This window comes from Somniosus microcephalus, chromosome 25 (assembly GCF_052327205.1).
Source record: "Somniosus microcephalus isolate GS21.2 chromosome 25, FLI_Smic_1.0, whole genome shotgun sequence".
NCBI classification, from domain to species: domain Eukaryota; kingdom Metazoa; phylum Chordata; class Chondrichthyes; order Squaliformes; family Somniosidae; genus Somniosus; species Somniosus microcephalus.
The window spans coordinates 9,722,295-9,745,769 of record NC_141011.1 but is presented as its reverse complement, the minus strand read 5'-3'; the positions used below and the strand labels follow the sequence as shown (position 1 = coordinate 9,745,769).

At 45.6% G+C, this 23,475-nt stretch overlaps 1 protein-coding gene across 1 annotated transcript in view; it reads right to left on the bottom strand.

Moving 5' to 3' along the window:
- Positions 1-23,475, bottom strand: part of LOC147100495 (ephrin type-B receptor 2) — a 181,199-nt gene that overhangs the window by 56,320 nt on the left and 101,404 nt on the right. Inside the window, exon 6 of the mRNA XM_085966793.1 lies at positions 20,290-20,537. Within this exon, the coding sequence (XP_085822919.1) occupies positions 20,290-20,537 (248 nt within the window). The remainder of the gene's footprint in view (positions 1-20,289; positions 20,538-23,475) is intronic.

Genomic DNA, 23,475 nt, shown 5'->3' with positions numbered 1-23,475 from the left:
TGCACACAGTTTGGCTCCAGTTTGCTATCACAGTTAGGGTTTTAAGGTTTTGGGGGCACAAAAGAAAGTTCCCAAAAATTGTAATCAAATTAAACAGAACTTAAAATGAAGCCTAAGGGCTCTGTTTGGGTCCTGGGTGTGTCTCCAGTATTACTGGAGGAAGGGGTCGGAAATGGGGCAAAGACCACTTTCCTGGAATTTTGCCTTATGAAGAAGAGGCCATAAAATTCTGGTGGGAGAGCGGAAAGAAAGCAGGTCTTCCATGTAGTCCTCCCGATAGAGGGGACCTGTCAGGGTGATCCCAGTTACCACATATGGAACGGATGTGTCAGGGAGATTTCAACTAACCACAGTGAGGGATTTCAACACTTGTGGGACCCGGAGCCAATGTAGGTCAGCAAATTATAATATGACAAGTTCACATGGACAGTCTCCACTGTAACTGTGGACACAACAACAACTTGCATTTACATAGCGCCTTTAACGCAGAAAAACATCCCACGGTGCTTCACAGAAGTGCAATCATATTAAATGAACACCGAGCCAAAGAAGGCGATATTAGGGCAGGTAACCAAAAGCTCGGTCAAACAGGTAGGTTTTAAGGAGCGTCTTAAAGGAGGAGAGAGAGTTTACGAGGCGGAGAGTTTTAGGGAGCGGATTCCAATGCGTGGGACCTAGGCAGCTGAAAGCACATCTGTCAGTGGAAGGGCGAAGGTAGGGAGATGCAGAAGAGGCCAAAGTTGAAGGAATGGAGAATTCTGGGTGGGGGGGGATGGATTTTAGAACTGAGGGGGATATGGCAATAGGGAGGGGCGAAACCTTTAATGGATGTAAACGAAATGATGACAATTTTAAATTTGAAGCGTTGGGCGATCAGTAGCCTATGTAGGTCAGTGGAAATGGAGTGATGGGTTAGTAGAACTTGGTGGGGGTTAGGATACAGACAGCAGAGTTTTGGATGAACTAAAGTTTATGGAGTGAGTAGGGCGGTAGGCCGACCAGGAGAGCATTAATCAAAATGAAGGTAACATAGGCACGGCTGAGGGTTTCAGCAGCAGATGAGCTGTGGTGGGGGCAAAGCAGATTATGTTACAGAGGTGAAGAACCGTCAGACGGAAGGTCATCAACCTGAAATGTTGGCCGCAACTTCCCCTACCTGGGCGGGTCCGTGGCAGGCGACGTCGGTGGCAGGTCCTGACCCCGCTGCCGGCTCCAGTCAACTGTGTAGAATGAATTTCCCCTGATTGGGCTTGTTAAGCCCGCCCAGCATGTTTGCCGGCCAATTGAAGGAAGCGGGTCTGATGATGTCATTTGATGACGTGTCATCAGCCAGTTTCCTGAAAGGGACCATGTGCGAATTTATTTGACATTTGTGCTGTCAGTGTTCTACAGCATTGAGGTGCTGCAAACACTGACAAGCACTGCACAGAGGTGCACGGCTGCACCCAGGCTCTCCCATGACTATGGAGTGAGTCACTGCACGCAGGGAGGTCCTCTTCCCTTCCAATGGGCAGAAGAGACCTCCCCAGGAGATCAACGCAGCCTGGTTGCACATTGCACAGGCTGCAGTGGTGCAAACCTTTCAATGATCTCAGTAGATCACGAAACATTACAGCAATGCCATACTCAACCTCATCCTGCTGTGCCACTCATCACATCCCCATCACTCTGCCTTCCCTACCCTACTCCTGCACATCATTACTCACACCAACTTACCTTGCACCTCCACCCATCCCTCTCTATCTACATTATCACGTCCCCATCTCACTAGCCACCCCTCACACTCACCCTCATCCTAGTCCAATCATACCAACTAACAACACACAAGAGTAGGCAGTTGTGTGTTTTAGCCAATGTTCATGTGAAGTTTCTGTAATTGCGCTGTCAAACCTTGAAATATTTATTTTCAACACTTTGTGTTCTTGGACAGATTTCTGTACACCTTTGGAAGTGGCTTAGTGAGTTGCAGTGGACGGTGAGACATAATGGTACCCCCTGCAATGCTGATGAGTGTAAAAGGAATGGCTTGGACATTGTAGGGATGCTTTATGGTGTTGGTGTGGGGTGGTGCAAACCTGGAGCATCATGTGGCAGCCAGGGTGTACAGCGTCAAGTGAAGTAAATCTCTGGCATCCCAGGCAGCAATGTGGTCGGGTGTTGATGCCCTGTGTCCTGTGCAGCATCAGTTGATTGCGGAGAAGGTTGGTGTTGTTGTTGGAGCTGCTGGTGTGCCTGTTGCTGCTGGTGTTGGAGATGATCATGGTGGGATTCTGAGGACCAAGGTGAGAAGAGTTTCAAGGGCACCGATGCTGCTGGAATAGATGGCTTGTGAAGTAGAGATGACAGAAGCGATCTGTCAATGGTGGGAGAGGTAATGATGTCAGACTGGATGAAGACTTGTGTAAAGACTTGCAGAATTCTGAATATGTAGTGAAAATGCAGTTTAAAGAAGCTAATGGTTAAGGGTAGATATTTTAATCATTTGGGAGCTTTGACTTGACATTTGAAGCTGTCAACTCATCAGCTGGTTCAATGGCCACTGACCTCCTGCCTCAGCTTCAGTGACGAGGTCTAGGCACAGCGGGAAACCGGTGGGCGACCTGTCAAATTCAAAAAGCTGGGAAAAAAGCATTGTTATATGGCTGTAAACATTCCACTAATGATTTCCATTGCCTCCTACACCATTGCGTGTCGAGTCTGCTCAGCAATAACGGACCCGACATTTGGGAGAGACACGCGGCAGCGGGTTGACAGCGGGGTCCTGACTCGTTATCAAAGAAATATACCTTCCCACCTGACCTGCCACTGATCACGCCCGCTGGCCCTCCTGCAAAATTCCCCTCGTTAACTCTGTTTCTCTCTCCACAGATGCTGTCTGGCCTGCTGAGTACATACGAACATACGAACATACGAATTAGGAGCAGGAGTCGGCCACTCGGCCCTTCGAGCCTGCTCCACCATTCAATAAGATCATGGCTGATCCAATTACTCCACATTCCCGCCTACCCCCGATAACTTTTCACCCCCTTGCTTACCAAGAATCTATCTATCTCTGCCTTAAAAATATTCAAAGACTCTGCTTCCACCGCCCTCTGAGGAAGAGAGTTCCAAAGACTCACGACCCTCTGAGAAAAAAATTTCTCCTCATCTCTGTCTTAAATGGGTGACCCCTTATTTTTAAACAGTGACCCCCTAGTTCTAGATTCTCCCACAAGAGGAAACATCCTCTCCACATCCACCCTGTCCAGACCCCTCAGGATCTTATATGTTTCAATCAAGTCACCTCTTACTCTTCTAAACTCCAGCGGATACAAGCCTAGCCTGTCCAACCTTTCCTCATAAGACAGCCCGCCCATTCCAGGTATTAGTCTAGTAAACCTTCTCTGAACTGCTTCCAACGCATTTACATCCTTCCTTAAATAAGGAGACCAATACTGTACACAGTACTCCAGATGTGGTCTCACCAATGCCCTGTATAACTGAAGCATAACCTCCCTACTTTTGTATTCAATTCCCCTCACAATAAACGATAACATTCTATTAGCTTTCCTAATTACTTGCTGTACCTGCATAGTAACCTTTTGCGATTCATGCACTAGGACACCCAGATCCCTCTGCATCTCAGAGCTCTGCAATCTCTCACCATTTAGATAATATGCTTCTTTTTTATTCTTCCTGCCAAAATGGACAACTTCACATTTTCCCACATTATATTCCATTTGCCAGATCTTTGCACACTCACTTAACTTATCTATATCCCTTTGTAGCCTCCTTATGTCCTCTTCACAATTTACTTGCCTACCTATCTTTGTGTCATCAGCTAATTTAGCAACCATACCTTCGGTCCCTTCATCCAAGTCATTTATATAAATTGTAAAAAGTTGAGGCCCCAGCACTGATCCCTGTGGCACACCACTCGTTACATCTTGCCAATCAGAAAATGACCCATTTATGCCTACTCTGTTTCCTGTTAGCTAGCCAATATTCTATCCATGCCAATATGTTACCCCCTACACCATGAGCTTTTATTTTCCGCAATAACCTTTGATGTGGCACCTTATCAAATGCCTTCTGGAAATCTAAGTACAATACATCCACCAGTTCCCCTTTATCCACAGCACATGCTACTTCCTCAAAGAACTCCAATAAATTGGTTAAACATGATTTCCCTTTCACAAAACCATGTTGACTCTGCCTGATTACTTTGAACTTTTCTAAGTGCCCTGCTATAATGTCTTTAATAATAGCTTCTAACATCTTCCCTAGGACAGATGTTAAGCTAACTGGCCTGTAGTTTCCTGCTTTCTGTCTCCCTCCCTTTTTGAATAAAGGAGTTACATTCGCTATTTTCCATTCTAATGGAACCTTCCCCGAATCTAGGGAATTTTGGAAAATTAAAACCAATACATCAATTATCTCACTAGCCACTTCTTTTAAGACCCTAGGATGAAGTCCATCAGGACCCGGGGACTTGTCAGCCCGCAGCTGCAACAATTTGCTCAGTACCATGGTGATTGTAATTTTCTTAAGTTCCTCCCTCCCTTCCATTTCCTGATTTACAGTTATTTCTGGGATGTTACTTGTATCCTCTAAAGTGAAGACCGATGCAAAATACCTGTTCAATTCAACTGCCATCTCCTTATTTTCCATTATTAATTCCCCAGACTCACTTTTTATAGGACCAACACTCACTTTGTTAACTCTTTTCTTTTTAACTTTCTATAGAAACTCTTACTATCTGTTTTTATATTTCTAGCTAGCTTTCTCTCGTACTCTAATTCTTCTCTCCTTATTAATCTTTTAGTAATTCTTTGTTGTTTTTTTATATTCTGTCCAATCTTCTGACCTGCCACCCATCTTTGTGCAATTATATGCTTTTTCTTTAAGTTTAATACTATCTTTAACTTTTTCGTTAACCATTGATGGTGGGTCCTCCCCTTGGAATTTTTCTTTCTTGTTGGAATGTATATATTCTGTGTATTTTGAAATATCCCCTTAAATGTCTGCCACTGCCACTCTATTGACCTATCCTTTAACCTAATTTGCCAGTTCACTTTAGCTAGCTCTGCTTTCATGCCCTCAGAATTGCCCTTATTTAAGTTTAAAATACTAGTCTTGGCCCCACTCTTCTCTCTCTCAAATTGAATGTAAAATTCAATCATATTATGATCGCTGCTACCTAGGGGTGCCTTCACTATGAGGTCATTAATTAATCCTATCTCGTTGCACAATACCAGGTCTAGTTTAGCCGGCTCTCTGGTTGGCTCCAGAACGTGCTGTTGTAAGAAACTATCCCGAAAACATTCCATGAACTCCTCATCTAGGCTACCTTTGCCCATCTGATTTTTCCAGTCTATATGCAGATTAAAATCCACCAGGATTATTGCCGTATCTTTCTGACAAGCTCCCATTATTTCTTCCTTTATACTCCATCCTACCATGTGGCTACTGTTAGGGGGCCTGTACACCACTCCCACAAGTGACTTTTTGCCTTTATTATTTCTCATTTCTACCCAAACCGCTTCTACATCCTGGTTTCCTGAACTTAGGTCATCCCTCTCTATTGTGCTAATACCATCATTAATTAACAGAGCCACCCCTCCACCTTTTCCCACCTTCCTGTCCTTCCTAAATGTCATGTACCCTTCAATATTCAGGTCCCAATCTATGTCATCCTGCAGCCATGTTTCTGTAATGGCTATCAGATTATATTTCTTTCTTTCTATTTGCGCTATATGCTTAGGGAGGGAATTAGAAAGCTTAGGGCATGGGCAGCTGAAGGCACGGCCGCCAATGGTGGAGCGATGGAAATCTGGGATGCGCAAGAGGCTAGAATTGGAGAAGTGCAGAGATCCCAGGGTGCTGTAGGGCTGAAGGAGGTTACAGAGATAGGGAGGGGGCAAGGACATGGAGGGATTTGAAAACAAGGATGAAATTTTAAAATTGAAGCATTGCAGGACCAGGAGCCAATGTAGGTCAGCGAGCACAGGGGTGTTGGGTGAATGGGACTAGGTGCGAGTTAGGATAAGGGCAGCAGAGTTTTGGATAAGCTCAAATTTACAGAGGGTGCAAGGAGGGAGGCCACCCAGGAGAGCCTTGGCATAGTCGAGTCTAGAGATAACAAAGACTTTGATGAAATTTTCAGCAGGTTTTCAGCAGCAGATACTGAGGCAGGCGTGAAGATGGGCGATGTCATGGAGGTGGAACTAGGCGATCTTGGTGATGGAACAGATTTGGGGTCAGAAGCTCAGCTCAGTGTCAAACAGCACACCAAGGTTGCGAACAATCTGGTTCAGCCTGAAACAATGGCCAGAGAGCGGGACGGAGTCGGTGGCTATGGAATGGAATTGTTGGTGGGGACCGATGACAATGGCTTCATTCTTCCCAATATTTAATTGGAGAAAATTTATGCTTATCCATTACTGGATGTTGGACAAGCAGTGTGACAAATCGGAGGCAGTGAAGGAGTCGAGAGAGGTGGTAGTGAGGTAGAGCTGGGTGTTGCTGGCATGCTTGCGGAACCTGATGTTATGTTTTCATATGATGTCGCTGAGAAATAGGAGGGGCCCAAGGTTAGATCCTTGGGGGACTCCAGAGGTAACAGTGCGGGAGTGGGAAGAGAAATCATTGAAGCAGATTCTCTGGCTACGACTGGATAGATAGGAATGGCACCAGGCGAGAACAATCCCACCCAACAGAACAATGGAGGCGAAGTGTTGGAGGAGGATAATGTGGTCAACCATGTCAAAGGCTGCAGATAGGTTGAGAGGATAAGGAGGGATGGTTTACCATTGTCACAGTGGCAGAAGCTGTCATTTGTAACTTTGATAAGTGCCTTTTCAGTGCTGTGGCAGTGGCGGAAACCTGATTAGAGGGGCTTAAACATGGACGTGCGGGAAAGATGGGCACGGATTTGGGAGGCAACAATAACTTCAAGGACTTTGTAGAGGAAAGGGAGGTTGGAAATGGGACGGTAATTTACAAAGACAGAGGGGTCAAGGTTGCTTTTGTGAGGACTGGGGTGATGATGGCAGATTTGAAGGGGAGGAGGACAGTACCTCAGGAGAGGGATAACACTAAAAATGCTATGAAGCATAACATTAAAAGTTTTTACAAATACATTAAGAGAAAGAGGGTGGCTAAGGGCAACGTAGGCCTCTTAAAGACAGACACAGGTGATATTGTAATTGAAAGTATGGAAATAGCAGGCTGGCTAAATAATTACTTTCACATTAGGGGAAAACTCTCCATTGGTTGGAATCATACCTAGCACAAAGGAAGTTGGCTGTGGTTGTTGGAGGTCATTCATCTCAATCACATGACATCACTGCAGGAGTTCCTCAGGGCAGTGTCCTAGGCCCAACCATCTTCAGCTGTTTCATCAATGACCTTCCCTTCATCATAAGGTCAGAAGTGGGGATGTTCGCTGATGATTGCACACTGTTCAGCACCATTCGAGACTCGTCAGATACTGACGCAGTCCATGTCCATATGCAGCAAGACCTGGACAACATTCAGACTTGGGCTGACAAGTGGCAAGTAACATTCGCACCACACAAGTGCCAGGCATTGACCATCTCCAACAAGCGAGACTCTAACCATCTCCCCATGACATTCAATGGCATTACAATTGCTGAATCCCCCACTATCAACATCCTGGGGGTTACCATTGATCAGAACCTGAACTGGACCAGCCATATAAATACTGTGGCTACAAGAGCAGGCCAGAGGCTGGGAATTCTGCGGCGAGTGTCTCACCTCCTGACTCCCCAAAGCCTTTCCACCATCTACAAGGCACAAGTCAGGAGTGTGATGGAATACTCTCCACTTGCCTGGATGAGTGCAGCTCCAACAACACTCAAGAAGCTCGATACCATTCAGGATAAAGCAGCCCGCTTGATTGGCACTCCATCCACCACCTTAAACATTCACTCCCTCCACCACCGGCACACTGTGGCTGCAGGGTGTACCATCTACAAGATGCACTGCAGCAACTCGCCAAAGCTCCTTCAGCAGCACCTTACAAACCCGCGACCTCTACCACTTAGAAGGACAAGGGCAGCAGACACATGGGAACATCACCACCTACAAGTTCCCCTCCAAGTCACACACCATCCTGACTTGGACCTGTATCGCCGTTCCTTCACTGTCGCTGGGCCAAAATCCTGGAACTCACTTCCTAACAGCATTGTGGGTGTACCTACACCATATGGACTGCAGCGGTTCAAGAAGGCGGCTCACCACCATCTTCTCAAGGGCAATTAGGGATGGGCATTAAATGCAGGCCTAGCCAGCCAGCGATGCCCACATCCGATCAATGAATTTAAAAAAAGCATAAAGTACCAGAGATAGGAGGAAAATTAAAACCTAAATCAAAGGGGAGGAACTTGCTAGATTTACTTTAAGTTAACAAATGGTAATGGAGAAAATAATGAGACTGAAGACTGAGAAATCTCCAGTTTCTGCTGGTTTCCACCCCAGGATATTAAAAGAAATAGCTGAGGAACGTGTTGACCTTCCAAAGCTCTTGATTCAGGAATTGTCCCCTCAGAAAATTACCATTGTCACTCCATTATTTCAGAGGAATAGGAGAGTTAAACCAGGAAGTGATAGGCCTATTAGTCTAACATCTGTTGTGGGGAAGTTACTAGAATCTATCATTAGGGACAGAGTGACTGAGCACTAGGACAAATATAAACTGATCAGAGAGAGCCAGCCTGGATTTGTTAAGGGTAAATCATGTCTAATTAAACTTTTGAGGCAGTAACGAACATGGTAGATCAGGGATGAAAACAGTAAATGCTGGAAATACTCAGCAGGTCAGGCAGCATCTGTGGAGAGAGAAACAGAGTTAACATTTCAGGTCGCTGACCTTTTGTTTCTCTCTCCGCTGATGCTGCCTGACCTGCTGAGTATTTCCAGCATTTTCTGTTTTCATTTCAGATTTCCAGCATCCGTAGTATTTTGTAGTAGATCAGGGAGTGTCTATGGATGTTGTTTACATGGACTTCCAGAAGGCACTTGATAAGGTTCCACATAAGAGACTGTTAACACAAATGGAAGCACATGGAACTGGAGGCAACCTGTTGAGATGGGTAGAGAATTGGTTAGGAGGTAGGAGACAGAGAGTGGGGATAATGGGTATCTACTGCATTTGGCACGATGTGACCCGGGGATCAGCTTTTCACTATATTTATCAATGATTTAGATGAAATAATAGAGAGCCGCATGTCCAAGTTAGCTGAGGAAACTAAGTTAGATGGCTCTGTTAGGTTCAGCAGACTGACACCTGGGATGGCAGGAATGACGTATGAAAAGAGATTGGGTCGAGCCTGCTCCGCCATTCAATGCGATCATAGCTGATCATCCAAATTCAGTAACCTGTCCCTGCTTTCTCCCCATAACCCTTGATCCCTTTAGCCTTAAGAAATATATCCAACTTCTTCTTGAATATATTTAATGAATTGGCCTCTACTGACTTCTGTGGTAGAGAATGCCACAGGTTCACCACTCGCTGGGTGAAGAAATTCCTCCTAATTTCTGTCCTAAATGGCTTACCCCTTATCCTTAGACTGTGACCCCTGGTTCTGGACTCCCCGACCATCGGGAACATCCTTCCTGCATCTAGTCTGTCCAGTCCTGTCAGAATTTTATAAGTTTCAATGAGATCCCCTCTCATTCTTCTAAACTCCAGCGGGTATAAGCCCAATCGACCCAATCTCTCCTCATACGTCATTCCTGCCATCCCAGGTATCAGCCTGGTGAATCTTCGCTGAACTCCTTCCATGGCAAGAACATCCTTCCTCAGATAAGGCAAACAAAACTGCACACAATACTCAAGATGTGGTCTCACCAAGGCCCTGTACAACTGCAGCAAGACATACTTGTTCCTGTACTCAAACCCTCTCGCTACGAAGACCAACATACCATTTGCCTTCTTAACCGCCTGCTGCACCTGTACACTTAACTTCAGTGACTGGTGCACAAGGACACCCAGGTCTCGTTGCACTTCCCCTTCTCCCAATCTATTGCCATTCAGATAATAATCTGCCTTCCCGTTTTTGCCACCAAAGTGGATAACCTCGCATTTATCGACATTATATTGCATCTGCCATGCTTCTGCCCAATCACCCAACCTGTCCAAATCATCCTGGAGTTTCTTGGCATCCTCCTCACAGCACACACGCCCACCCAGCTTTGTGTCATCTACAAACTTGGAGATATTACATCTAGTTCCCTTGTCTAGATCATTAATATATATTGTGAATAGCTGGGGTCCAAGGACCGATCCCTGTGGTATCCCAATAATCACTGCCTGCCACTCGGAAAAAGGCCCGTTTATTCCAACTCTTTGCTTTCTGTCTGCCAACCAGTTCTCTATCCAAGTCAATACCTTGCCCCCAATCCCATGTGCCTTAACTTTACACGCGAATCTCTTATGCGGGACCTTATCGAAAGCCTTCTGAAAGTCCAAATACACCACATCCACTGGTTCTCCCTTATCTATTTACCAGTTACATCCTCAAAAAATTCCAGTAGATTAGTCAAGCACGATTTACCTTTTGAAAATCCATGTTGACTTTGTCCGATCCTGTCACTATTTTCCAAGTGCTCTGCTATTACATCTTTTATAATGGACTCTAGCATTTTCCCCACTACCGATGTCAGGCTTACCGGTCTGTAATTCCCCGTTTTCTCTCTACCAACTTTTTTGAATAGTGGGGTAACATTAGCTACCCTCCAATCCATGGGTACTGTTCCAGATTCCATCGAATGTTGGAAGATGATCAGCATTGCATCTACTATTTCTAGGGCCACTTCCTTAAGTGCCCTAGGATGTAGATTATCAGGCCCTGGGGATTTATCGGCCTTCAATCCCGTCAATTTCCCTAACACCATTTCCCTACGAATACTGATTTCTTTCAGTTCCTCCCTTGCATCAGACCCTATGTTCCCCGACATCTCTGGGAGGTTATTTGTGTCCTCCTTTGTGAAGACAGAACCAAAATATGTATTTAACTGGTCTGCCATTTCTTTGTTCCCCATTATAAATTCCCCTAATTCTGACTGCAAGTGACCTATGCTTGACTTCACCAATCTTTTTCTCTTCACATATCTATAAAAGCTTTTACAGTCAGTTTTTATGTTCCCTGCAAGCTTACTCTCATATTCTATTTTCCCCTTCTTAATTAATCCCTTTGTCCTCCTTTGTTGAATCCTAAACTGCTCCCAATCCTCAGGTTTACTGCTTTTTCTGGCCAATTTATATGTCCTCTCCTTGGATCTTATGCTATCCCTAATTTCCCTTGTTAGCCATGGTTGAGTTTAGAAGAATGAGAGGGGATCTCATTGAAACTTATAAAATTCTAACAGGACTAGACAGACTAGATGCAGGAAGGTATTCTCGATGGCGGGGGAGTTCAGAACCAGGGGTCACAGTCTAAGGATAAGGCGTAAGCCATTTAGGAATGAGATGAGGAGGAATTTCTTCACTCAGAGAGTGGTGAACCTGTGGAATTCTCTACCCCAGAAGGCAGTTGAGGCCAATTCATTAAATATATTCAAGAAGGAGTTAGATATATTTCTTAAGGCTAAAGGGATCAAGGGATATGGGGGGAAAGCAGGGACAGGGTACTGAATTTGGATGATCAGCCATGATCTCATTAAATGGTGGAGCAGGCTTGAGGGGCCAAATGGCCTACTCCTGCTCCTATCTTCTATGTCTCTATGTTTCTGTAATTTGTGTAGAAGGAATCAGAAAGTAGCATAGGGACATTGCTAGATTAATTGAGTGGGCTAAACTGTGGCAGATGCAGTTTAGTGTGGAGAAGTATGTGGTCATCTACTTCGAATCTAAAAAATATAGATCAGAGTATTTAATAAATGTCAGAAGCTAGAAACTGTGGAGGAGCAGAGAGATCCATATAGATATCACCAATAACTAGTGGACAGGTACAAATAATTATTAAAAAGGCTAATGGAATGTTGACCTTCATCTCAAGGGAGCTGCAATGCAAAGGAGTAGAAGTTAAGGTACAGTTGTATGAAGCTCTGATTAGACCGCATCTAGAGCACCGCATTCAGCTCTGGGAACCACACCTCAGAAAAGGCATATTGGCCTTGGAGGGGATGCAGCGCAGATTCACCAGAATGATACCGGGGCTAAAAGGGTTAAATTATGAGGACAGGTTGCATAGGCTACGCTTGTACTCCCATGAATATAGAAGATTAAAAGGTGATCTAATCGAGGGGTTTAAAATGATAAAAGGATTTGATAGGGTGGATAGAGAAAAACTATTTCCTCATTGGGGGAGTCCAGAACAAAGGGAAATAATTTTAAAATTAGAGCTAGGTCGTTCAGGGATGATGTGAGAAAGTACTTCTTTACACAAAGGGTTGTGGCAATCTGGAACCTTCTCCCCCTAAAAGCTGTAGGTGCCAGGTGAAATTTTCAAGATTCCATTCTCTCAGGTTCAATCACAACATCAGTATCAAACCCGCTGACAACAGAGGAGGCTGTTGTATGGCGGGAGGACTTCGACCGTGCTGATGCTGAACACCAGCTCACTGACTACGCCTACTGCTTCCCCATGGACCAAGACCCCCACTGCTGAACACCAAGTCGTCATTTCCAGACAACTTTTCCTTTAACTCTACTCACTTCCTTCAGATCAAAAGTGTTGCGATGGAATCCCACACGAGCCCAGCTACCCTTGTCATTTTGCAGGATATGTTCAATGACTTGGTTCCATTTCTACTCGGGTCCCCTACCTGATCTCTTTTTCCATTACAGTGGGGACTATTTCAGTGTTGCTTCCTGAACGCTAGAGAATTGCATTAAATTTGCTTCAGATTTCTACCCTTCCTCACCTTTACCCTCTCCACTTCCTGTTAGGACTGCCTTTCCCTTCTCCCAGTTTCTCTATCCCCATCGTATGTTCTCTGATGATACCACCTGTCAAAGCTCCCGATATGGCCTTCTTCTTTCCTTAGCTGAGGATTTCCCTCCGCAGTGATAGGCAGGGCCCTCGACAGAAGCCAAGTGCAGATTAGGTGACCGCTTTGCTAAACACCTCCATTCTGTCTGTGAGTGCAAACCCAAATTCCCTGTTGCTTGCCCCTTCAGTTCCCTGTCTCACTCCCTCTCGGACCTCTCTCACTGCTCCAGTGAAGCTTGAAGAACAACATCTTATCTTACTACTCGGCACTTTGCAGCCTTCTGCCCGTAAACAGCAGCCCGAGGCAGCGAGGCCCAGAGCCCCGAGACCGGAGAGGCAGCGGACCTGCGAGGGATCACCAGAGGCCCGACCAATCCAGGTTCCGGGAGAGAGGTAAAAAGTAATCCAAGTGTGACGTCAGCAGGAAGCAGGTAAGTGATTGGTTGGTGAGTATTTCTCTCTTTTTTAAACTTTAACTCTGTTTTATAGTTTCTAAGGTCTCTCTGGTGTAGCGGGGACTGTTGGTAAACTATTTAACTGTAGTGTAATTAGTGGGATTGATTGATTTAATTTAAACTCAATTAATTAAAGGGTAAGTCATGGCAGGACAGCCCGGCCCTGTGATCTGCTCCTCCTGCGAAATGTGGGAACTCAGGGACACCTCCTGTGTCCCTGACAACTACATGTGCAGGAAGTGCACCCAGCTGCAGCTACTGACAGACCGCATTGCGGCACTGGAGCTGCGATTGGATGCATACTGGAGCATTCACAATGCTCGGGACATCGTGAATAGCACGTTTACGGAGATGGACACACCACAGGTAGAGGTTGGACAGGAAGAAAGGGAACGGGTGACCAACAGGCAGAGTACTAGGCGCAGGCAGGTAGTGCAGGGGTCCCCTGTGGCCATCCCCCTCTCCAACAGATATACCACTTTGAGTGCTGTTGGGGGGGATGGCTTATCAGAGGAAGGCAGCAGCAGCCAACTTCCTGGCACCAGGGGTGGCTCTGCTGCACAGAATGGGAGGAAAAAGAGTGGTAGAGCTATCGTAATAGGGGATTCAATTGTAAGGGGAATAGATAGGCGTTTCTGCGGCCGCAAACGAGACTCCAGGATGGTGTGTTGCCTCCCTGGTGCAAGGGTCAAGGATGTCTCCGAGCGGCTGCAGAACATCTTGGAAGGGGAGGGTGAACAGCCAGTTGTCGTGGTGCATATAGGCACCAACGATATAAGTAAAAAGCAGGATGAGGTCCTAAAAGCGGAATCTAGGGAGTTAGGAGGTAAATTAAAAAACAGGACCTCAAAGGTAGTAATCTCAGGATTGCTACCAGTGCCACATGCTAGTCAGAGTAGAAATAGAAGGATACTTCAGATGAATACGTGGCTAGAGGAATGGTGCCAGGGGGAGGGATTCAAGTTCCTGGGACATTGGAACCGGTTCTGGGGGAGGTGGGACCAGTTCAAACCGGACGGTCTGCACCTGGGCAGGGCTGGAACCGATGTCCTAGGGGGAGTGTTTGCTAATGCTGTGGGGGAGGGTTTAAACTAAAATGGAAGGGGGTTGGGAACCTGAGCAGGGAGACAGAGGAAAGGGAAACAAGGATAAAAGCAAAAGATAGGAAGGAGAAAAACAAAAGTGGCAGTCAGAGAAATCAACGGTTTAAATCAAACGTGGCCACAGTAAATAATAATTCGAATAGGTCTAAAAGTGTTAAAAATACAAGCCTGAAGGCTTTGTGTCTTAATGCGAGGAGCATTTGTAATAAGGTGGATGAATTGGCTGCACAAATAGAGGTAAACGAATATGATTTGGTTGGGATTACGGAAACGTGGCTCAAGGATGGCCAAGACTGCGAACTCAACATCCAGGGGTATTCGATATTCAGGAAAGATAGGCAAAAAGGAAAGGGAGGAGGGGTAGCATTACTGGTTAAAGAAGGGATTAACACAATTGTAATGAAGGATATTAGCTCTGATGATGTGGAATCTGTATGGGTAGAATTGAGAAATACTAAGGGGAAAAAAACATTAGTGGGAGTGGTATATAGACCTCCAAACAGTAAGGCGGAGGTTGGGGATGGCATTAAAAGGGAAATTAAAGAAGCGTGCAATAAGGGCACATCATGGGTGACTTTAATCTACATATAGATTGGGCTAACCAAATTAGTAACAATACTGTGGAGGAGGAATTCCTGGAGTGTTTACGGAATGGTTTCCTGGACCAATATGTCGAGGAACCAACCAGAGATCAGGCCATCTTAGACTGGGTATTATGTAACGAGAAAGGATTAATTAGCAATCTTGTTCTCCGAGGCCCCTTGGGTCGGAGCGATCATAATATGATCGAATTCTTCATTAAGATGGAGAATGAAGTAGTTGACTCAGAAACTAGGGTCCTCAATTTAAATAAAGGAAACTACGATGGTCTGAGGAGCGAGTTGGGTAGGATTGATTGGGGAATGGCACTCAAAGTGTTGACGGTGGATAGGCAATGGCAAACATTCAAAGACCGAATGGATGAACTACAGAAGTTGTTCATCCCTGTTTGGCATAAAAATAAAACAAAAAAGGTGACTCAACCGTGGCTAACAAGGGAAATTAGGGAAAGCATAAGATCCAAGGAGAGGACATACAAATTGGCCAGAAAAAGCAATAATCCTGAGGATCGGGAGCAGTTTAGGATTCAACAAAGGAGGACAAAGGGATTAATTAAGAAAGGGAAAATAGAATATGAGAGTAAGCTTGCAGGGAACATAAAAACTGACTGTAAAAGCTTTTATAGATATGTAAAGAGAAAAAGATTGGTGAAGTCAAGCGTAGGTCCCTTGCAGTCAGAATCGGGGAAATTTATAATGGGGAGCAAAGAAATGGCAGACCAACTAAATACATATTTTGGTTCTGTCTTCACAAAGGAGGACACAAATAACCTCCCAGAAATACCGCGGAACATAGGGTCTGATGAAAGGGTGGAACTGAAAGAAATCAGTATTTGTAGGGAAATGGTGTTAGGAAAATTGATGGGACTGAAGGCCGATAAATCCCCAGGGCCTGATAATCTACATCCCAGGGTACTTAAGGAAGTGGCCCTAGAAATAGTAGATGCATTGCTGGTCATCTTCCAGAACTCGATAGACTCTGGAACAGTACCCATGGATTGGAGGGTAGCTAATGTTACCCCACTATTCAAAAAAGGTGGCAGAGAAAAAGCGGGGAATTATCGACCGGTAAGCCTGACATCGGTAGTGGGGAAAATGCTAGAGTCCATTATAAAAGATGTAATAGCACAGCACTTGGAAAGCAGTGACAGGATCAGACAAAGTCAACATGGATTTACAAAAGGTAAATCATGCTTGACTAATCTACTGGAATTTTTTGAGGATGTAACTGGTAAAATAGATAAGGGAGAACCAGTGGATGTGGTGTATTTGGACTTTCAGAAGGCTTTCGATAAGGTCCCGCATAAGAGGTTAGCGTGCAAAATTAAGGCACATGGGATGTGACGTGTCTGAATGACTATCGACCTGTCGCACTCACACCCATCATAATGAAGTGTTTCGAGAGACTGGTCTTAGCCCACATCAAAGCCAGTGTTCCTGCCTCCCTTGACCAACACCAGTTTGCCTATCGGGCAAACAGATCAACGGAGGATGCAATCACTACTGCTCTACACTCGGCACTGAACCACCTAGATGGTAAGGAGACCTACATCAGAATGTTGTTTATAGACTACAGCTCAGCATTCAACACTATCGTCCCCAACAAGCTGGCCACCAAACTCCAAACTCTTGGCCTGAACACTTCCCTCTGCAGCTGGACACTGGACTTCCTAACAAACAGACCCCGTCTGTCAAATTAGGCAACCACACCTCCCCCCCCGACCCTGAACACGGGGGCCCCACAAGGATGTGTGCTGAGCCCCCTCCTCTACTCCCTCTTCACCCACGACTGTGTGGCTGTTAATGGTTCCAACACCATCATCAAGTTTGCAGATGACACCACAGTAGTAGGCCAGATCACCAACAACGATGAGTCAGCCTACAGGGAGGAGGTCCAGCATCTCGTGAAGTGGTGCGCCGACAACAACCTGGCCCTTAACACCAAGAAAACAAAGGAAATAATCGTAGACTTCAGGAAGTCCAAAGGTGGAAGTCACACCCCCATCCACATCAATGGGGCGGAGGTGGAAAGGGTAGCCAGCTTTAAGTTCCTCGGAGTCCACATCACGGAAGACCTCTCCTGGTCCCTCAACACCTCCTCTCTGGTGAAGAAGGCCCAGCAGCGCCTATATTTCTTGAGGAGGCTGAAGGGATGTAATCTCTCACCCCCGATCCTCTCTAACTTCTACCGCTGCACTATAGAGAGCATCCTGACAAACTGTATCACGGTATGGTACGGCAGCTGTAGCGGGTAGTCAAAACTGCCCAACGCATTACCGGCACCCGGCTACCGACCATAGAACATATATATCAGAAACGCTGCCTACGGAGGGCACGGTCCATCATCAAAGACCCTACCCACCCCAGCCACAGTCTATTCGCCCTCCTACCATCTGGAAGACGCTACAGATGCATTTGCACCCGTACGACCAGATTTAGGAACAGCTTCTTTCCCAGGGCTGTCATCCTACTGAACTCCACAAATAAACACTAAAGCCTGCACATCTGCCGATGCACTTTATTATGGTCATATTTATGCTAATATATATGTACAAATGTATGTTGAAATGTTTAAGTGTCCAATCCAAATTGTACACTCTCGGGAGCCACGAGCCTACATTTCGTTGTACTGCACTTGTGCACTAACAATGACAATAAAAGTTGATTTGATTTGATTTGATTTTGATTTGATTTTGATTTGATTTGATTTGATTTTGATTTGATTTGATTTGATTTGATTGGGGGGCAAGGTATTGACTTGGATAGAGAACTGGTTGGCAAACAAAAAGCAAAGAGTTGGAATAAACGGGTCGTTTTCCGAGTGGCAGGCAGTGACTAGTGGGGTACCGCAAGGATCGGTCCTAGGACCCCAGCTGTTCACAATATATATTAATGATCTGGATGAGGGAATTGGGTGTAATATCTCCAAATTTGCAGACGACACAAAGCTGGGTGGGAGGGTATGCTGTGAGGAGGATGTCGTGAAACTCCAATACGATTTGGACAGGTTGGGTGATTGGGCAGAAACATGGCAAATGCACTATAATGTGGATAAATGTGAGGTTATCCACTTTGGTGGCAAAAACAGGAAGGCAGATTATTACTTGAATGGCAATAGATTGGGAGAAGGGGAAGTGCAAAGAGACCTGGGTGTCCTTGTGCACCAGTCGCTGAAGGTAAGCATGCAGGTGCAGCAGGCGGTTAAGAAGGCAAATGGTATGTTGGCCTTCGTAGCAAGAGGGTTCGAGTACAAGAACAAGGATGTCTTGCTGCAGTTGTACAGGGCCTTGGTGAGACCGCACCTTGAGTATTGTGTGCAGTTTTGGTCACCTTACCCGAGGAAGGATGTTCTTGCCATGGAGGGAGTGCAGCGAAGATTCACCAGGCTGATACGTGGGATGGCAGGAATGACGTACGATTGTGTCAATTGGGCTTATACTCACTGGAGTTTAGAAGATTGAGAGGGGATCTCATCGAAACCTATAAAATTCTGTCAGGTCTGGACAGACTAGATGCAGAAAGGATGTTTCTGATGGCCGGGGAGTCCAGAACCAGGGGTCACAGTCTAAGGATAAGGGGTAAGCCATTTAGGGCTGAAATGAGGAGGAATTTCTTCACCCAGAGAGTGGTGAACCTGTGGAATTCTCTGCCACAGAGGGCGGTGGAGGCCAGTTCATTAAATATGTTCAAGAAAGAGTTGGATATATTTCTTGAGGCTAAAGAGATCAAGGGATATGGGGAGAAGGCAGGGACAGGGTACTGAATTTGGATGATCAGCCATGATCTCATTGAATGGCGGAGCAGCCTCGAAGGGCCGAATGGCCTACTCCTGCTCCTATCTTCTATGTTTCTATGTTTCTATGTAACATTAACTTTAATAAGTTCAGACCTTACCCACGGCTCCCATTTTCTTTCTGGCAGGAAATGCTGGCAATATGGGATGGGTGTGTTGGCATTTCTGGAGATGGGGGTGGGGAGTGGGTTGGTGCTTGGGGTGGGGACCGTGCACCCTGTCGGAACACTGCTGGTGAGGGGGTTTGCACTCTTGCGGCTGAAAATTCAGTAGCCTTAGTGCCTCATTTGAGGCGCTAGAGGGCCTTGCGCCGGAGTTATGGCCAGTAGTGAAATTCCCTGGGGCCCTAAATCGGCGTTGCTCCGGTAGCGCTGCGCCGGCACCGATGACGTCATCGGTGTGCGCAGCGTCCCGGTTGCCGTGGTAACCCGCCCGAACTCCGAAATTGAGTTGCGGCCGCCTCGCCCGTGGCAGCCGCAACCAGCGTTTTGTCAGAGGTGCCTTACTGCAGTTAGCGCCGGCGCATTAAAGGCCCCGCGGCGGCCGGCCGCTTTCCCGCCGGCCGCCTGCCCGCAGCTCCCTCCCCGGACTTCTCTCCCCCCGCCCCCCCCCCGGAACAGATGCAAGCCCGGCACTTGTCCGAGGTGCCGGGCTCATTTTTAAGCAGATTTGCGCGGGCCGCGGCCGGGTGCAGGCAGCTCCTCCTTAACGGAAGGAGGAGGCCTGCACTTCCCCAGCCTGCCGCACCGCATCGGGTGCCGCAGCGCCGGAATTGCGGCGCGAAACGGCAGTTAGCGCCCTTTTCCAGGCGCTAAGACCCTTCAGTAGCGCCGGCAGCCGTTTGGGCGCGGCGCCACTGAATTTTTGGCGCGCGCAGGGGACTTAGCGCCGGCACTAATTTCCGGCGCTCAAGCCCTGGCTAAGCCAAAACCCAATTTCTAGGCCTTGATGTTTACCAGGCTCTTGGAACACTGGAGCCCACTTCACTTTACCAGTGTTTCACACTCCTTTTCACCTGTTTATCCCGCATGCCTTCAGCTAATCACACACTCTGAGTCTCTTATTCTTTTAATTTCTCTCATTATGCCTCCTATTGTCTCAGGTATTATCACTTCTGCCAATTAATCATCGCCTGCCCTTCACTTAAGCACTTTGCAGGCCATTCAGTTTCTTGTCCCGTACGTGTTTTTTTATTCCATCCTCTTTATTCTGTTCCTTTTTAAATGCTGTCCATCTGCAATATCTTTCAGTCGTGAGGTAGGGTCAGATGGCCTTGCCTGTTCTCTCCGCGGGTGCGGCCTGACCTGACAAGTGCTCCTAGCATTTACAGTTTCTGTTTCAATAAATGGAAAATTGGCATTGATGTCATGAAATAAAACACAATTAATATAAATATCTTACCCGGAGGAAGGAGTCCAGTGACCCATTCTCCATGAACTCTGTGATAATCATCACCGGGCTGCTCTTGGTGACTACTCCTTCCAGATGGATAACATTCGGATGATCAAACTGACCCATGATGCTTGCTTCACTCAGGAAGTCCCGTCTCTGCTTCTCTGTATAACCAGATTTTAAGGTCTTGATAGCCACAAAAATCTCCCTCTTGCCAGGTAACTTGAGATGCCCACTGCACACCTCTCCAAATTCACCTGATAAGAAAATCAAAATAATTAACCTCTTTGGTGAGCTTACTGTTCAGGGTCTATTTCCCTGCTAGGAAGATAAGAATGCACAGGAAAAGAAAAGATAATTTCCGTCCATATGGCCAACCCCAGAGTTTACATGTGAAGGAATGAGCCATACCTATTCAGAAAAATACACCATCCTGTGAAAGAAAAAGTCTAATTAAAACATGACATACTGGGTTTGGAAGTCTAAAAGCCTCAACAATGGAAAAGCTGTAAACAGCATACAAGCTTTTGAGATAAGATCAGTTGTTGACACTGAAACAATAGCCCTATTGAAGCAGAGGGTTAGAGCTTCCAGAAAGTCTGAGCTTTGGAGGGAACACATTGAAATGCCCAGTTAAAAGTGTCATAAACCAACACTTTGGAAAGAAACACAGAAAGATTAAAGAAACATGTGCCTTTGTAAAAATGATATCAAGTAAAAGAAACACCTGACATCAAATGAAACACGAGAGGCACTAGCCATCACATTGTTTTTGTGTTGAACTTGGAACACCTAGGAGACATGCAGTCTGTAATACAACCAACTGAGGTGTTCTAAATGCAAAACATACAAACAGGAGACTTTGATAAAAATGAAATCAAATAGAACCACTGCTGTCATATTGTTTTTATGATACGTTTTGAACACCTAAAGGAGAGACACGAGTCTAAATGCTGCAAGCTGAACTGACAGTAAGAATAGCAGGGGTCAACAGAAAAATGACTAGAGATAATTAGCTTACATCAGCAGAAAACTTCAAAGGATATACCACTGAAAAAAGAGTTTAAAATATAGAACTTTCAAATCGGAAGACAGAATTTGCTGCAAGGGGCAAAGCGATTCTCGGCTTCAGAGGCTCTGTAAGCCTACAACTCTTTGAGTCTCGGGTAATCAAAGGTATTTGATTTTGGTGGATATCCTGGAATAAGACTAAGTAAGAAATGTAAAAATGTAACAACGTTAAGATTTGAGAATAAGAATCTGTGAGAATAAGAATTGTAAGCTATTTGTTTTTGGAACTGTTAAAGTTGCGATTGAATCACCAGCTGTAATTACATGTCGGATCTTTAATAAATCTATATATTTTTAGAATTTCTCACATAGTACTTCTGTATCAAACTCACAAACTCAATCTCTGTACACTCTTTGGTGAGGAGTTGCAGAATTCTGGGGGAGTTTTCCGGACCCTCATAATATCCGGAAGGTTACAGTCTAGTTAAACTTATTAAAAGTGCTATCTGGAATATGGTAACATTTTCAGGTCATTCCTTTTCTTTAGGGAGAGATAGTTTGGACCTTTAGACCCAATTAAGCGTCTCTAGGATTCGGCTACCTCTAACTTCAGTTGAAGGTGAATGTCTGGGGAATACGCCTGATCCGGGGTAGCCTGAAAAGGGCTAAGACTAGTAATTATCCCTTCATACAAATATGGAATTAGAGCCTCACTATTCTCATCAAATACCTGTCTGACTAGGTCTTAAAATTCTTGATGTTATCAGACTTGATTCCATCTGTGTGCAGTAGTTCTATCTGATCTGTCCATTCCTGTGTACAGTAGTTCTATCTGATCTGTCCATTCCCCTCTGTGTACAGTAGTTCTATCTGATCGGTCCATTCCCTCTGTGTACAGTAGTTCTATCTGATCTGTCCATTCCCCTCTGTGTACAGTAGTTCTATCTGATCTGTCCATTCCCCTCTGTGTACAGTTGTTCTATCTGATCTGTCCATTCCTATCTGCGTACAGTAGTTCTATCTGATCTGTCCATTCCCCTCTGTATACAGCAGTTCTACCTGATCCATCCATTCCCCTCTGTGTGCAGCAGTTCTATCTGATCTGTCCATTCTCCTCTGTGTACAGTAGTTCTATCTGATCTGTCCATTCCCCTGTGTACAGTAGTTCTATCTGAACTGTCCATTCCCCTCTGTGTACAGTTGTTCTATCTGATCTGTCCATTTCCCTCTGTGTACAGTAGTTCTATCTGATCTGTCCATTTCCCTCTGTGTACAGTAGTTCTATCTGATCTGTCCATTCCCCTCTGTGTACAGTAGTTCTATCTGATCTGTCCATTCCCCTCTGTATACAGTAGTTCTATCTGATCTGTCCACTCCCCTCTGTGTACAGTAGTTCTATGATCTGTCCATTTCCATCTGTGTACAGTAGTTCTATCTGATCTGTCCATTCCCCTGTGTACAGTAGTTCTATGATCTGTCCATTCCCGTGTACAGTATTTCTATCTGAACTGTCCATTCCCCTCTGTGTACAGTAGTTGTATGATCTGTCCATTCCCTCTGTGTACAGTAGTTCTATCTGATCTGTCCATTCCCCTGTGTAAAGTTGTTCTATCTGATCTGTCCATTCCCCTGTGTACAGTAGTTTTATCTGAACTGTCCATTCCCCTGTGTACAGTAGTTCTATCTGATCTCTCCATTGCCGTGTACAGTAGTTCTATCTGACCTGTCCATTCCCGTGTACAGTAGTTCTATCTGATCCATCCATTCCCGTGTACAGTAGTTCTATCTGATCTGTCCATTCCCCTGTGTACAGTATCCCTATCTGATCTGTCCATTCCCTCTGTGTACAGTAGTTCTATCTGATCTGTCCATTCCCCTCTGCGTACAGTAGCTCTATCTAATCTGTCCATTCCCCTCTGTGTACAGTAGTTCTATCTGATCCAACCATTCCTCTGTGTACAGTAGTTCTATCTGATCTGTCCATTCCCCTGTGTACAGTAGCCCTATCTGATCTGTCCATTCCCGTGTACAGTAGTTCTATCTGATCTGTCCATTCCCCCGTGTACAGTAGTTCTATCTGATTAGTCCATTCCCCTCTGCGTACAGTAGTTCTATCTGATCTGTCCATTCCCCTGTGTACAGTAGCCCTATCTGATCTGTCCATTCCCTCTGTGTACAGTAGTT